Source organism: Balaenoptera musculus, chromosome 14 (genome assembly GCF_009873245.2).
Source record: "Balaenoptera musculus isolate JJ_BM4_2016_0621 chromosome 14, mBalMus1.pri.v3, whole genome shotgun sequence".
Classification (NCBI taxonomy): Eukaryota; Metazoa; Chordata; class Mammalia; order Artiodactyla; family Balaenopteridae; genus Balaenoptera; species Balaenoptera musculus.
Genome location: NC_045798.1, coordinates 20,456,611 through 20,469,737, shown reverse-complemented (window position 1 = coordinate 20,469,737; position 13,127 = coordinate 20,456,611). Strand labels below are relative to the sequence as shown.

The following is a 13,127-nucleotide window of genomic DNA, read 5'->3' as shown; positions in this document are numbered from 1 at the left end:
TTATGGTAAGTCTTGAAGTTGGATAGTGTCTGTCGTCCAACTTTGTTCTTCAATACTGTGTTGGCTATTCTGGATCCTGTGTGTTTCTTTAGGATAAATTCCTAACATTAAATGGAAATGTATCTTTCTCTTCTTAAATTTAAATTTTACTTATTTTTTGGAATACATTCACATGGTTCAAAATTTTAAAGGTTCAGAGGTATACAGTAAGCAGATTCCCACCCATTCCTTTCCACTGATCTAGTTCCCTGACCTAGATATGTTTATTGGCTGTCTGTGTAAAAACATATATATGGATGTTTTCTTTTAAGGCTTTTCGTATATACTACCTAATTGTAATTCAGTCTGTAAGAATGTTCATCTCCCTGCGCAGCACTGGGCATTTATATAATCTCTAGGCAATTTTGAAATGTTTTTATATTTTTTTTCAATTTTTAATTTTCACTCTCTTGATGTGATTACATTTCTTTGTTAACGTTTGTTAAACGCATTCGACTTTACTACATATTGCTATATGATAGATGACCCCAGCTCCAGGCGTCCCCTCTTCTCCTTTCCTTGAAACCCAGTAAGGGACCCTATGTCCTGTGTGTCATCACTGCTCGATTCCTATCTTGTGATTGTGCTCCTTTCAGGGTGGTGGTGCAGAATGAGAGGAGAGAAGAGTGGACCTCCCTCCTCGTGACCATTAAAAAGCTCTTCATCCAGTATCCAGTGCTGGTGCGACTGGAACAGGCAGGTACTGCACTTATGTGCTGGAAGGTGCGGCAGGGGAGGAGGTGTCAGATGGAGGCTGGGGGACCAAGAGGTTCCTGCTTGCTTCCCTTCCAGTGTTGAGTATGGCTTCTGCTTCTGGCCGGGTTTCTATGTCAGGTTGGGTCCCGCTGGTCATTGCATGTGCAGTAAGTTCAGTCACGTCCCTTCTGCAGGGGGAGAGGCCTGTGGAGCAAGGCACCTTCCACTTGTTTCTTTTTTTTTAAAATAAATTTATTTATTTTATTTATTTTATTTTTGGCTACGTTGGGTCTTCGTTGCTGTGCTCGGGCTTTCTCTAGTTGCGGCGAGCGGGGGCTACTCTTCATTGTGGTGCGCGGGCTTCCCATGGCGGAGGCTTCTCCTGTTGTGGAGCATGGGCTCTAGGTGCACGGGCTTCAGTAGTTGTGGCGCATGGGCTCAGTAGTTGTGATTTGTGGGCTCTAGAGCTCAGGCTCAGTAGTGTGGCGCACGGGCTTATTTGATCCGCGGCATGTGGGATCTTCCTGGTCCAGGGATCGAACCCGTGTCCCCTGCACTGGCAGGCAGATTCTTAACCACTGCGCCACCAGAGAAATCCCCCCACTTGCTTCTTACGAGTCCATCTTTCATGAGATGTTGTTCCTTCTCTTGTGTCTTTTGCTTCAGAGGGCTTTCCTCAAGGAGACAATTCTACCTCAGCACAAGGAAACTACCTAGAGGCCATCAATCTGTCATTCAATGGTGAGTAAGGGCGCCAGCCACAGTGAGCAGATGTCTTGCTGACCACATGGCTGTGACCTTCTTTTTACTAATGTGCAGAGACCCAGACCTAGCTGGTGATGCCCCCACCCACCTGCCCCCCAGATTAACTGAAAGCAGTAACTTCTGTTTGGATGGTTTTAATGGCCACCATGTAGCTCTTGGGTTTTCTGTTGGGAATCAACTTGCTCTTCTCATCTGCTTCTCATGGTGATCCAAGAGTAAAGAGCTGGAGAAAGTCCTCCTTGGCCACTTTGTTTTCCTAAAAACTGCGTTCTTATTATTTTCCACTCCATCCTTCAATTGCTTCCAGGTAATTTTTTTTAATCTACTTTTTTTTTTTAATTACAGAAGGAGCCCATTGTTCCTAGAATTCAAATAATAGAGAAGTATATCAAGTACAATGAAAATCTCCCCCTTCCCTCCACTGTCAGACCCTTCCAAGAGGGACCATTGTTAATAGCGTGATGTGATTTCTTCCGAACGTTTCTCCCTGCATTTATGTGTTAGCTGAGATACTTTGTTTGCAGATAACAGAAACCTACTGAATTCAAACAAAAAAGGAAGTTTAAGGATACAGGGGCTCTTGGGACAGCCAGAAAAGGCTTGAACACCTTGTTGAGGAAGGCGGGGACGAGGGTGGCTCTGGGAACCGCAGCAGCAGGAATTCCTAGACCCGAGTTCAGCTCCCAGTGACCCTATCTCTGCTCTCTGGTTAGAATTCCACATTCCCAGCTCTGGTTAGGTGTCTGTCCATCACTGGCAACTGACGGAAGAGATGGTGTGTGGTCACTTCACTGTGTGTATCGCCTGCCCCTGTGTCTGTACCCAAGTGCTAGGTATTCTAGAGCACGGGGTCTTTTATTAGTAAACCTTTTTGTCACATTTGAATGGCACTAAATTTCCGTAGTAAAAATCGCACAGCCCAGGAATAAGAATTAGGGAATTCCCTGGCCGTCCAGTGGTTAAGACTCTGCTTTCATTGCTGAGGGCACAAGTTCAATCCCTGGTCGGGGAACTGAGATTCTGCAAACTGCATGGCATGGCACGGCCAAAAAAAAAAAAAAAAAAAGAAATAAGAATTAACTTGCCAAATTTGCAAAGTCATCACAAGATTCTGGTCCGCTCTCTCAAATATTGTCTTAAATCAATATTTGATTCTTCTAAGTTTCAATACAGATCCATTTATGGATGGTTTAAATTAACGACATGAAATTTTGATATTTAAGGCAGCACAAGGCAAGTATTCAGCCTCGAAGAGGGGTATTAACAAAGGCAACAGGGACATAGACCTGTATTCAAGCAGTTCTTACTGTAGAAGCGGAAGGACAGAAGTGAATTCAGACCAGGAGGTGACAACCGCTCTAACAGAAACATGGATGAAATGGTCTGAGAGCATGGAGACGCTTGCCACTGTCTGGTTTCTGATAAGCTGTAGCATCTTCACAGGAGGACTTTTTGCTTTGTTTCAAGTGTTTGACAAGCACTACATCAACCGCAACTTTGACCGAACTGGGCAGATGTCTGTGGTGATCACGCCCGGGGTGGGTGTGTTCGAAGTGGACCGGCTACTCATGATCCTGACCAAGCAGCGGATGATAGATAACGGTAATGCTTCTGGGGCGCTGCTGTGTTTATAGCCTGATTTACCGTCACCCATCGGGATCTGGGAACATGACTAATGTCAGGTGACAAAAAAGAGTTCCATGGTCAGTCAGCTTGGGACATGCTGGGTCATGCACAGTTCGGCACAGTTCCTAATTGCCAGTTTGAATATGTTAGTGTATCTTGTTTATCTCTAGAGGACATAACAGGCACTCTGAGTTTCCCAAACATACTTGACGCTGGAGAACCCCTTTTGGGGATTGTTTCCAGGATCCAGTGTCCATCAGCCCATCCTGGGAAGCGCCATGGGATCACCCAGTCCTCCCTCTGTTATGTGCCGTGCATCTCCGACTTGCACCCCCTCCCCCTATTTGATTTGTGTTCTAACAACAAGATGGAGTTGGGAACGTAAATCCTGATGATGGCCAGTAAAGAAACTCTGTTGAATGATGTGAATTATTTTGCTTTTTACTGAGATGACAAGGTTCCCTTTCCTTTTGGGCCTTGAAACTGTAGTCATGGAGGCCTGACGGTCTGTTTGACAAATCACGATCTGCAAGGCAGTCAAAAGCTGTCAAGCACTGATTAGTGGCAGATGTGGTGGGACTTGGTAAAGAGGACACAGACAGAGTGCACCTATTTACTTCTTAACTGCGTGGGCAGAGCTGGTGAGGAGAATAAGTCAGCTGTGCCTTGTACCCTGACCCACTTAAATCACACGGCTAATAGATTGGGATGCGTATCTCTACACTGGCCCCCCACCAACTCTTTCTGTCTTTCCTTTTTTAGGAATCGGTGTGGACTTGGTGTGCATGGGGGAGCAGCCACTGCATGCTGTCCCGTTGTTCAAGGTGATTGATTTTGCAATGCTCACTAAAGGCCAGGTTCCAGCGCAGGGTGATCTTGAGAATAGTTAGAATCAGAGAAGCTGGAGCAGTTCCCGGCCTACCTGCTTTCCAGCTGACCTGGGCCCTGCCTTGTTCCCTTTCAGCTGCACAATCGGAGCGGCCCTCGCGACTCTCGCGTGGGTGACGACTACAATATCCCTCACTGGATAAACCACAGGTGGGTGAGATCTGGATTCGCCGTAGAGGATCAGGGATTCCATTAGCTTCCTTGCCATTTTTTTCTTCAAACCTGTTAAGTTCTTACTATAAAATCTTTTGTCAAGAGAATGTGGAAACCAAAGTTCTAACATTTGCTTAAAGCGTCTCTATATGCAAAGTCATGGCTGTGACATAAGAACAGTCTATGGTGAAAAACATAAAAACAAGTTTGAAGGACTTATTTCCACAACTATTCCCAATTCCCCCTGTTCCCAACTCACACAGACCATAGTGGACCAGCACGGGGCCTGGGCCTCTCCATTTGTAGAAAAATCCCCATGCCTCCTCTTCACATGAGACCAGGCCTCAGTGTTCCTGCTAATTTCAGCTCAAGGAGGAGATTCTAATCCAGTTAGGAATCAGGACTAGCGCACATGAGACAATTTATAGGAAAAAAAGGAATAGAACAATATTTTAAAACATAATTAATGTTTTGTAGTAATTACAAAAGAAAGAATTGGGGAGATCAGTGAGGCCTGAGACAAAGGTGTTCCTGGGAGGGCTGATCCATGGCTGGGATTCCAACTGTGTCTTGAGGTTTAAAATGAAAGGGGTTCAGGGCTTCCCCAGCGGTCCAGTGGGTAAGACTCCACGCTTCCACTGCAGGGGACACGGGTTCGATCCCTGGTCGGGGAACTAAGATCCCGCATGCCGTGTGGCATGATCAAAAAAAAAAAAATTAATTAAAAAAAAAAAGAAAGAAAGGGGTTTAGATGAGTGACCCTGTCTGTTTCTTTTGCAGTTTCTACACATCCAAAAGCCAGCTCTTTTGTAATAGTTTCACCCCACGAATAAAACTGGCCGGAAAGAAGGTAGGTTTCACCCACCAGCAGAGCCTTTAGGGACTGTCACTGATGTTGTTATTTGGGGCCTAAGAAACCCCCTATCCCCCAATGGTCATGAATAACGTTTGAGAAATTTGTCTTAGAACTTTATAGTTTTCTGCATTAAATAAATAAACAACAAGGGATATCCCAGGAGTGATTAACTCTATTTAATTTTACAGCCTGCCTCTGAGAAAGCAAAAAATGGCCGTGATACGTGTGAGTATTTTTTTCTCCTTTCATCACTTTTAGAAAGAGTCAGCTAACCCATGGCAACAAGATTTTGTGAGATTGCGTAAAAAATTCACTGCCAAGTTTGGAAGACCAGAGTTCCCCTTCTGTGATCTTTAGAAGGTCCCTTAGTGATCCTGTATATTTTTGTCCTGTCAGTTGCAAAATGGGTGATAACAAAACCTTATTTTTCTTTTCCATAGGTCAATTGTAGGGATCGGGTGGAAAGTTTTAAAAGACTAAATATACACATTAAGATGATATTTTTATATTTTTAAAATTTATTTATTTATTTTTGGCTGCATTGGGTCTTCGTTGCTGTTCGCGGGCTTTCTCTAGTTGCAGTGAGCGGGGGCTACTCTGTTGCGGTGCGCGAGCTTCTCATTGCGGTGGCTTCTCTTGTTGCGGAGCACGGGCTCTAGGTGTGCAGGCTTCAGCAGTTGTGGTCACAGGCTCTAGAGTGCAGGCTCAGTAGTCGTGGCACACGGGCTTAGTTGCTCCGCGGCATGTGGGATCTTCCCGGACCAGGGCTCAAACCCGTGTCCCCTGCATTGGCAGGCGGATTCTTAACCACTGCACCACCAGGGAAGCCCAAGATGATATTTTTAAAGTGGGATCACAGAAGGAAATGCTGCCATCATCTTGCCTTTACTTAATGCTAGTAAATAGTAATCCCTATATCGCTTTGACATATAAATCATTTAATCTTAGTAACCTGATGAATGGGTTATTATCCCATTTTTTTCAGGGGGAGATGGTGATGATGACCTATATCTTGCAGATTTTCATGAAGACCATCCAAAGGCCTCTTGTTGAAATGTGTTTTGAGGACAGTTTGTATTATTTGTGTGTTTCAGCTCTGGGGACTCCCAAAGAATCTGAGAACACCCTTCCCATCCAAGTGGATTACGATGCTTATGACGCGCAAGTCTTCAGGCTGCCAGGCCCGTCCCGGGCTCAGCGCCTCGCCACCTGCAGGTTTTCTGCCACACGCACTTTGGGGTGGATGTAAAAGCTGATTAGGAAAACCTGAGGCCCAGTAGGGACCTGCATGAGAGCAACCTTGCAAACATCTTAAATTAAAATTAGCCAAGTGGAAGCCATAGTATGTGGATCATTAGGGAGTCTGTTTTCTGGTTCTCTGGCCCAGCCGTTTTGTTAGCTGTGTTTGCTATGAAGTATCGTCCCCTCATAAGGAGAGCATTCTGCTTTTTCTAGCCAAGAGAAGCAATTCGTGAATTCTGGAATTTTCATTTCACTGGGAGGCCACTAATAGATAGATAGATAGATAGATGGATAGATAGATAGATAGGCAGCCACTAATAGATAATAGATAGATAGATGGATCGATTGATCCCAGGGCCCAGAGTTTCTTTTAGGTTTATTATTCCCAGAGGGCGAGAGACTTTTCTTTCTTTATTCCTGTTTTTAAAATTTGCTCCATGGTATTTTGGTCATGTAGTAGTTTTTCATTGTGAAATATTCAGATTTACCAACATACTCATTTCTGGGTCTTGTGTAAGAAAGCCATCCCCACTCCAAGGTTAGAAACGTGTCTTTTGTATTTTCTTCCAATACTTTTTTGGTCTTGGTTTTTATACTCAGTTCTTTGTATAGAATTTTTTCTTTTTTTTTAATGAAATGTGAAACAGAGCTCTAGCTTATTTTTTTCCCTAGTTGACCAAGTACCGCGAGTCCATTTTCCACATATCTTAGACATGGAAAGTGTGCTTTGATTGGAAGAATCACTGATTGGAGGAATATTCCGGCTCTTCACATTGTGACAAATAGGCTTAGAGTGGCCACGTGCTCTTCTTTTGTCCTTTCCCCTCATCCCATCCTGATGTCTGGTCCCGAGAATGCTTAGAGGTCAGAGTGAGTGCTGTTAACAGCAGCTCCCCTGCACGTAGATGCTGCCTAGGGCCTCGGCGGTGCTTTTCTTCTGAGTGTCTAAGAACCCTTTCATGGTCCAAAATCCTTGGTTTTCTTTCTTCTGGTCAAAGACGGCGAAACCTGGTGTCTCAGAGACTCAGGCTGTGTTCCTTGAGGGCACAGACTGTGCCCTAATCTGTGCTCTATCCCCACACTGGGCTGAGCATATGCTGGCACTCAAATATTTACTGTTGAAATAATGAAAAGTGTAGTCAGCCCTTGGGATCTATTTTCAGGTTCCATTTAAGCTCTCCCTTAAAATCCTTCCAGGTGGAAAGAGAACAGCTCTTATGCCGGAGGGGTGGCCCTATCGGCGGTTGCTGACTCTTCCGTTCTGAATTTTTGTCCCCCATTGGGCTCCTGTCCTGCTGATCCTTTTTCCTGCTGTTTCCAGAGGTTTTCCCCTCAGGGAGTTTCATGTTTTAATAAGGGCATACTGTTTTTTAAATTTTTATTAAGGAAACATTCAAACAGAGAGACCAGTGAAATGAACAGTTATCAGTGTGTTGTCAATCTTGTTTTATCACTTCTCCCACATTTGAAATTTCCTTGAGCATTCTAAAACAGATCTCAGGTATCCTTTTCTTTTTTTTTAAACCTGTAAGTATTTCAGCATGTGTCTCTAACAAATAAGAAAACAAACAAAAAAATGTGATCGCAGTACCCTCGTCACTGGTAACAAAATTCACACTAATTCCTTAATATCCCTGATAGCCAGTCCCTCTGTAGATTTCCCAATTGTCTCAAAACTGTGATTTTTACAGTTACTCAGTTTGAGTTGGGATCTGAAGAAGATGCACATGTTGCATTTTCTCTTATGTCATTTTCTGTGACCGCAGAGTGTCTTGCTTTCTTCCTTTGTCTGTTTATTTCCATATGACATTTAACTTTTAATGTTAAATTTTAACATTTAATCTCCTGTAAACTGGCAATTATCTCTAGAGGCTTGGTTAGATTTAGGTTCAATTTTTGATGCCAGAAGACTTCTCAGGCGGTGCTGTGTGCTTCCTCTTGGGTGACATCGGTTCACAACCCCATTCTCAGTGACACGAGCTTGATGGTGGGATGAGGTGGGGTCAGGCTGAGCGATCGCTTCTTTACAGCTCTGATCCTGGGACTCCGGCCATTGGATGACTGTCAGGCATCTCCCCCGTTTCTTCCACGATGTCTCCAGCTGCTCAGGGCAGAGTCCCTCCTATATTACCTCCCACTCGGAGATCCCATTGGGGGTTTTCGTTATTGGCCTCCCATGTAGCCCAGGCTGGGGATCCGTTTGGGAGTTGTAACTCGAGGTGGGACAGCATCCCCCGCTTGGTGTGACTTGATCTCTCACCCACCAGGTCCGTGCGAGAGCGGGAGAGTCACAGTCGGAAGAGCGCCAGCTCCTGCGATGTCTCATCCAGCCCTTCCCTGCCTGGCCAGGCGCTGCCCACAGAGGAGGTGAGGAGCCAGGCTTCTGACGACAGTTCCCTGGGCAGGAGCACCAACATCCTGATGATCCCTCACCCCCACCTGCACCAGTATGAAGTCAGCAGCTCCTTGGGCTACACCAGCACTCGAGGTCAGAGGGCAGGGCTGGGCAGGGCTGGGCAGGGTGGGGACAGCTGCCTTCCTGTAGTGGGGATGGGCGGGGCTATGGACAGGTGTGGGCTGTAAGTCCCACGTGTTAATTATTTCCATGCAGGTGCAGTGAGTACGAATGGCCTTAGCTGTTTGTGTGTGTGTGTGTGTGTGTGTTATACTATTTTTGTCTTTACCCTTTCTTCTCTCTTCCCTGTAACTGTCTACCTTTTCATAGGTTAAGGTAGAGCTTTTCTTAGGCCTAAGGTCAAAGTGTTTACTTATTTCCTTAGCATTTCCATTCGAGCCACACTTAAAATAGCCTCTTTCCTCTATTCCACTTCAAGTGACCTGTTAACTTGGCATGGCCCAGGGAGTACAGGTGCTGCTTTTCCTGTATCTTATCTTACCCATCCAGCGGCATCTGCAGCTCAAGTATACAGCCCCCTCCTGCCTGTCTGGAAAACTTTCTGTTGTGAAATAATTATGGATTTATAGGAAATTCCAAAAAACAAAAATCCAGGGAGGTCTTGTGTAGCTTTCACTCATTTTCCCCCATGATAACATCTTGCATAACTAGTACAGTATTAAAACCAGGGACATGACCTTGATACAATCCACAGAGCCTATTCGGAGCTCACTGGTCGTACATGCATTTGTGCGTATGTGTGGGTGTGTGTGTGTCTGTGCAGTTTTAGCACGTGTAGACGTATGTAACCACACAACAATTAAGATATTCCATCCCCACGGCCTCTCTTCTGCTACCCCTCTAGAGCCACACCCTCCCACTAATCATTCTCCTTAGTTTAGTAAACATGGGATGCTCACCAACAGAGTTGGTTGTAGGTTTCAGCTCTTGGATCCACTCAGGTTAGGGACCTGTCTGCCATTGAATGGGACAGGTTGAGTCTAAATATCATGCCATCTCCTTACCTGATCAAGGCTGGATGCATCCATTTCTTCATTCTTTTCTCCCAAGAATTTAGTTTTTTTAACACAGTGACGTTTGATTGCTTACTCATGTTCCAGGCCACTGCATTAATGGGAGGGGGTTGTGATCCACCCAGTCACTCAGGGCCCCATGGTCCTTCCATCCCGGGATGCCATGGTTATCAACACTGGTCTCCAAAGTTTCCACAGCAGGGCAGAGGAGAATGGAGATCACGCGTGGAGAGGTTTGTGGTCCAGGCCTTCGGGTGGAGCATGTCACTTCTGCCTGTGTTCTCTTGGCTGGAACTCAGTTATTTGGCCCCAGCGCAAAGGGACTGGAAACTGCAGTCTCCTTGTGTGTCTCAGAGGAAAATCAAACAGGTCTAGTGAACACATTGGCTATCTCTGCTAGGGTCTGCCTTTCTGGTCACCAAATATCTACATGTATTGTTCCTCCCACATGCAGAATGCACCCGCCCCATCCCCAAAGGGAGACAACTCAAGACCCACTATTGAGTCATTGCATCCAGCTCAACATCTAGAGTCTCCAGGCAATGTGTGGTCCTCCCCATCAGGTTTGGGTGTGGTTTCACTGGGCCAGTAATTTAGGAACCAGAACCCCCTTCTCCCAGGTATTTAAAAAGTAAACCCAATATTTCATTCCTTTATAGTTTGGCGATTTCACTCATTTCCCTCGTTCCCTAACATGTACGCTCTCCAAGGTCCTTGTCAGCCTCCGCAGATCGTCCTCCTAGTTCTGCTTTCACCGTGACCCTGTGCTTTCTCTCTGTGCCTGCCCACCCCACGGTAACCGGCAGATGTCCTGGAGAACATGATGGAGCCACCACAGCGGGACTCCAGTGCGCCGGGGAGGTTCCACGTGGGCAGCGCAGAGTCCATGCTGCACTTCCGACCTGGGGGATACGTGCCCCAGCGGGCACTGATCAACCCCTTTGCACCCTCGCGGATGCCCATGAAGCTTACGTCCAACAGGAGGCGCTGGATGCACACTTTTCCTGTGGGTAAGTTGGGCGCTCGGGAAAGAGCCCTGACTGGGAACTCCTAGTCCTGGCATCCCCTGAGTGGCCTTGGTCAAGGGTGTCATCTTCTCTGCACCTGCGGTGCCCCACCTGGAAGATGGGGCGGCCATGCCCCCTTTGTCTGCCCCGGGGCTCTTGTGAGGATCCTTGAGGACTTTGTAGCTAGCTAGCTCTGTAGACCCAAGGGCTCCTTTTTCTGTTTGCAAGGGACTGTGCTTTGCCACCTGCTTTCTTTCCTGAGACGAATGTCCCTCTTCTTGTTCACTCCTTCCTTTCCTTACTCTCTCTGGATGTCAGTGTTACAGTCTTGGTTACACGGAGTTATGTTACTTTGTTTCCTCTCAGGGTCTCTGACAGCAGAAAAAAAAACTTTTTTTTTTTTTTTTGAGAAATGGGTGAACAATTTCTTTTTTTCTTTTTCTTTTTTTTTAGTTTAAATAAATTGGGGGAAAAAAAGCTTAAAATAAACGAGTTCTATTTTTTATAATGGGAAGCTGAAATAAAAACGAACTACAGCCGTATCCCAAACCATGTTTAAATTTACAAACATAATGAAAGAAGCCTGCCATAAAAGAGTACTTTCTGTATGATACCATTTAGATAAAGTTCAAAACCAATCAAAACTAAAAAAATTTTTTTTTCAAATTCACTGTTTTTCCTAGCTCATCCTTTCTGATCTGTGTTCTGTCCTAAAGAAGATGACAGTAAGGTTTTATAAAGCTGTGGCTAAAATTAAACTTCAGCTTGATGGGCTCTTACTGGGCTGGGGAGGAACAGGTACATTAACCTCCTGGGTGTTTTCGTGAAGCCATCCTGCTGAATGCCTGCAAGTGTCTACTTATTTTCTTTGGTACTTGCTTTCAGAGTTACAAGTTAAATAAGTGAGCAATGAATCTGGTTCTTTTGGCTGTAATTGGGGGTCATTCCCAACCCCCTTTTTGCCCCCCCTTATCTCTATCCTAATCTGTCACCTGACCTGTTTCTTTCTGGTGTCCCTTTCTCCCCATCATTGTCCCCACTGGCTCCCTTCGAGTTCTCTTATGAGAACTATTGATGTTTCTTCCATGACCGTCAGCTCTTCCTGCTTCTGTGCTTTCCCCCCCAATCACACACGCTTTTCTAAAGCTAAATGTATTTACTAAATACTCTGCCCACTTGGCCCTCTAAGAGCCGAGGCCCTCCTCTGCCAGGCTCCCCAACCTCCCACCTCCTCACCCCCATCCTCAGAGGTTTTTCTCTTTCCCAAGCGAGTTTGTGGCCTCCAGCTTGTGTTTTGCCTCTTCCACGTTTGGGGTTTGCCCAAATACCCTCTCCTTTAATCCCCGCTAACCTGGTTGGACACTCAGCTGTGAAACCTATCATTCTCCAGGAAGCATATTTCCGTAGCTGCGACTAATTCTGACTTATCTCCTACTCGATGTCCGTTTTGCCCTTGTGCGTCCTCTGCTCTTGAAGTAGGAGATGTTATCGTCTCAAGTACTAACAGAGTCATCGGTGTTTCTCTCGTGTGTCCCTTCTCGTTTCGCCTGTGTTGACCTTCCTGGGAGGGGCCCTAGTCTCCCATACTGTTATCTTTCTTTACTGTGTCTCAGTTGACATGTGCGAGACAGAGGACCCCAAAATATTCTTAGGCTGAGGCCTCACAGGAGGATGAGCCTTGCTTGGAAGAGGCGATGTCCCATCTGGGAGCCAGAGGGTCACAGACAGGATGTGCCTCTGTGGTGTGGTCGCCTTTCAATCACCCGCGTCCCAGCAGCGGGAAGGAAGGAAGGTTGAGGTGAAGTGCACAGCACTGGCTGTCGGGGGAATGATGCTCAGTGGATCTTTGTCTGGGCAGGACCATCTGGAGAGGCCATCCAGATCCATCACCAGACCCGACAGAACATGGCAGAGCTGCAGGGCAGCGGGCAGAGGGACCCGACCCACTCCTCTGCAGAGCTGCTGGAGTTGGCATACCATGAAGCCACTGGAAGGTGAGGCTGGGCACTGGGTACCGGGTGGGAGGTACTGCGAGAACGCGCTCGGGCACCCAGGGCGACAGCAGAATAGACCGCCCGCGAAACGTCACGTTCGTGAGACTCGGAGACACCGCACGCGTGTGGGCCTTTCCTTTGTCAGCGTCGTCCCCGCCCCTGGGCCAGTGCACAGCAAATAGCCTGAGATGCTTTTGCCAGAGATGTTCCCCAGGCCCTGCTTTAGCTTCTGCTTTAATTCAAAACATGCTTTGTCAACCTCAGTCATGAGTTTCTCCTAATCCTCAGTCATGGGAGAAAACGAGTTCCAAGGCAGGTGGTTCCCGCTGTGTGTTTTGGGCAGTCAGTCTATGACTTTTGTCATTTTGGTCATTGAGGAATTCCACTGTTGGGTTTAGACGAAGTTGATGCTAAAAGCAATGGAAACCAAGG

General features: G+C 46.3%; 1 protein-coding gene across 11 annotated transcripts in view; it reads left to right on the top strand.

Annotated features, from left to right (window-relative positions):
- DEPDC5 (DEP domain containing 5, GATOR1 subcomplex subunit) overlaps positions 1 to 13,127 on the top strand; it is a 90,568-nt gene that overhangs the window by 23,945 nt on the left and 53,496 nt on the right. For all 11 annotated transcript variants that reach the window (XM_036823118.1, XM_036823117.1, XM_036823113.1 and 8 more), the window contains exons 13-23: positions 636 to 739; positions 1,402 to 1,476; positions 2,968 to 3,102; positions 3,889 to 3,950; positions 4,091 to 4,164; positions 4,948 to 5,017; positions 5,212 to 5,248; positions 6,118 to 6,238; positions 8,533 to 8,753; positions 10,501 to 10,704; positions 12,560 to 12,695. In XM_036823118.1, the coding sequence (XP_036679013.1) occupies positions 636 to 739; positions 1,402 to 1,476; positions 2,968 to 3,102; positions 3,889 to 3,950; positions 4,091 to 4,164; positions 4,948 to 5,017; positions 5,212 to 5,248; positions 6,118 to 6,238; positions 8,533 to 8,753; positions 10,501 to 10,704; positions 12,560 to 12,695 (1,239 nt within the window). The remainder of the gene's footprint in view (positions 1 to 635; positions 740 to 1,401; positions 1,477 to 2,967; positions 3,103 to 3,888; positions 3,951 to 4,090; positions 4,165 to 4,947; positions 5,018 to 5,211; positions 5,249 to 6,117; positions 6,239 to 8,532; positions 8,754 to 10,500; positions 10,705 to 12,559; positions 12,696 to 13,127) is intronic.